Source organism: Scatophagus argus, chromosome 3 (genome assembly GCF_020382885.2).
Source record: "Scatophagus argus isolate fScaArg1 chromosome 3, fScaArg1.pri, whole genome shotgun sequence".
NCBI lineage: Eukaryota > Metazoa > Chordata > Actinopteri > Scatophagidae > Scatophagus > Scatophagus argus.
This window is the reverse complement of record NC_058495.1, coordinates 21,319,307-21,322,351: the sequence shown is the minus strand read 5'-3', so window position 1 is coordinate 21,322,351 and position 3,045 is coordinate 21,319,307. Positions and strand designations below refer to the sequence as shown.

General features: G+C 42.1%; 1 protein-coding gene across 1 annotated transcript; it reads right to left on the bottom strand.

Moving 5' to 3' along the window:
- LOC124056840 (blue-sensitive opsin-like) lies at positions 1-1,928 on the bottom strand. The gene is made up of 5 exons (XM_046384691.1): positions 1,542-1,928; positions 1,280-1,448; positions 1,017-1,182; positions 566-805; positions 1-190 (listed from the first exon to the last, which is right to left on the bottom strand). The coding sequence occupies exons 1-5, from the start codon at positions 1,918-1,920 to the stop codon at positions 89-91; spliced, it is 1,056 nt and encodes a 351-aa protein (XP_046240647.1). The 5' UTR covers positions 1,921-1,928; the 3' UTR covers positions 1-88.
- Between the last annotated feature and the right edge of the window lie 1,117 nt (positions 1,929-3,045).

Genomic DNA, 3,045 nt, shown 5'->3' with positions numbered 1-3,045 from the left:
TCTTCACATGAGAAACACACTTAAATTTATTGGTATTTACAATTCACTGTCATTGCTGACAGGGAGGTCACCAGGGTTCATGTTCAGTCTAAGCAGGGCCGACTTTGGATACTTCAGTCACCGACTGTGTGGTTGAGGACTCCTCCTCACCGTCGCCCATCCCCAGCATCTTCATCATGCATGAGCGGAACTGAAAGGGAGGGTGGAAAAAAATAGTTTGTTGAAGCTGCTTGCTATCAAGCTGAGCGATCAAACATCTCAGCAACAGAGCAGCAAAAAATATGGCATTTACACATCAAGTCGTCTTTTTTCCAAATGACTGTATGGTCTAATAAATGTAAAAGGAGGAAACTTTAAGATTATAAAAGTCAAATAGAACTTTGATAGAACTTAAAGAAACCATATGTGGTGCACGGAGACCATGTTGGCACATTTTCGTTTCATTTCATTTTCAATTTCAAAAAAATTAAATGGTGCACGCCTTTTCAAATTAGCTGTGCATCACAACATTTTACAGAGCCGTGTCCTGCCTTGTAGCTTTCTGAATCAGAGTGAACAGACCAACCTGTTTGTTGAGGAGAATGTAGATAACAGGGTTGTACACTGTGGAGGCCTTCGAGAAGCAGGAGGGTATGGTCGCCATTCTCAGGTCGAATGGTTGCCCACGGTTATTCACAACCCAAAGAGCAAAAGAGGCGTAAGGCAACCAGCACACCAGGAAGCCCAGCACCATGACGACCACCATCCTGGTCACCTCCCTCTCTGCTTTCTGGGTGGAGGCAGACTCAGCCTGGGCCTTTGCTGCCTGTTGAGGAGGAGATCAAGAGTCAGTACACTGACACACATTGACTCTGAAAATCAGTAAATGTTGCTTAAACGTTAGCCAACCTTGAAAAGACTTTTATACTGTCAAATGTAAAAGTTCTGTCTTTTCAAACCCCCTTTTCAGCAAATCACACTGAATTTAAGCTACATGTTGTCTGGTGTGTTTTTGGTGATTTTTTTTTTTGCCTCACCATTTTCAAGGTAACGAGGAGCTGGGTGTAGCAGAAGATAATGGTGATGAGGGGAACAGCAAAGCAGAAGCCAAAAAGGAACATAACATAAGATTCATTGTTGTATTTGTTGTCTGTGGTGTACCAGTCTGGACCACAGGAGCACTGCAGGCCTTCTGGGATGTACCTGGAGATCACAAGAGCATTAAGTGTACGTCCCAGCTCCTCAGTTTTGAGATGATATGCAGAGTGTAGGTTGTTTTGGGGTTTGGTTTTTTGCTTACCTGCTCCATCCTACGAGTGGAGGAATTGAGGCAATCAATGCAATCACCCAGGTGAATGCACAGCAAGCTAAAGCGTGGTCGGGCTTGAAAATAAAGTTACCAAGTGGCTTGCAGATGACCAGCCATCTCTCAAAAGCTACCACAGCTAGAGACCACAGGCTAACCATGCCTGGAATGATATAAAAAAGATGTTTTTTTGATTAGTTCATTAAAAATCAACTGTCATCACAATCTTATACGTGTGTCCAAAAGTTTGTCTTACCACCAAGTGTGGCCACAAAGCCTTCAATCTTGCATGCCAGAGGTCCAAAGACAAAATATCTGAATGCAAAGGAGCAGCAGGCAGTAGAGGAGCCCACACAGGACACGAGAAGGTTTGCCACAGCCAAGTTCACCAGGATGTAGTTGAGGTGGGAACGAAGCTTCTTGTACTGGATGGTGCATGCAACCGTGAGGGCGTTAATGGCAGTGCCAACAACGAATAAAAAGAACATAAATGCTGCCATGGCATAGAAAATGCTGGAGTTGCCCAAGTGGTCCTGAGGAACCAGGAAGGGACTGAGTGACGTGATGTTATTGGTGTCCAGAGAGATGGGTATCCAGAAGTCCTCTGGCAGCTCCATTTCACGATTTCCCCTCATTATGTCACTTTTTGATCACAATGGTTATACTCTGAGTGTTCTCCTCTTTTCCTATATCACATATATCATATGATAACAATACGAATTATGTTTATCAGGAAAATGTGAAAACTGTTAATTCTGCGTACCTAACATCTCTAACAGCTCTCTGAAAGCTTTTGTAGAGCAGTTAGTTTTATAGAGTTCCCCAGGATGCCACTCATCCCCATTACAGACTTGATTCCATAATTGACTGATTGATTGGAGTTAGATTGATTGCTCTTAAGTCATTTAGTGGCTTCGCTCCTGGATGTGACGCCAAAAAGGATAAGGATGATGTACACCGCATGTTCATAGAACACAACCAGTTGTCACACGCAATCTAATATTAAGTCTTCCTATTGGAAAATAGACACAGTTGTGCTTGTGTTGGGAAATCATGTGCTCAACCTTATCAAATTACTGCATAAGACAACAATCTTTTTGTAAGAGATTGTTGTTTAAGGTGGACAACGATCTGAATTAGCACTATGGATGCTGAAATTACACTCATTTTGACATTATCTCAAGGAAATTCAATCGAACGCAACTGGACTTAGTTATTATGAGAGGTGAAACGTCTTCAAGACAAATAACTAAGTCCAGTTGCGTTCGATTGAATTTCCTTGAGATAACCATGACCTGGATGAATGAGAATATTCACAGGCTCTTTCTGACATTAAGACCCTCATCCTGTTGAATTTAAGAATTTCAAGATTCAATCCTTTTTTTAGAAACATTACCTGCAGGTATCTGAATAAAGGAACAGACACACAAGCATGCATGTACATGTACAAATCATCTAGTTAAACAGGTTAATCCTTCTTTCTTACAGAAGAGCACAACAGGTCTTTGCCTGCTAATTCGGTTTCCATTAATATTAAATCTGGTAATCCCATGTGCTGTGGACCTTTGTAATCCACTCTGCTGGTTTAACTCAAGCTTTGTGTTATCTTGTTGGCATTTTGCCACCTTCCCTGAGCTTACAGGATGCAAAAGACATTGAGAAACCACAATGGTTGCAGAAAGTGGTCACTACAGAATAATCCATCACAACGACCGACTGCACAGATATACACATCCGCGTGTCTTCACAGGACAGTGAAA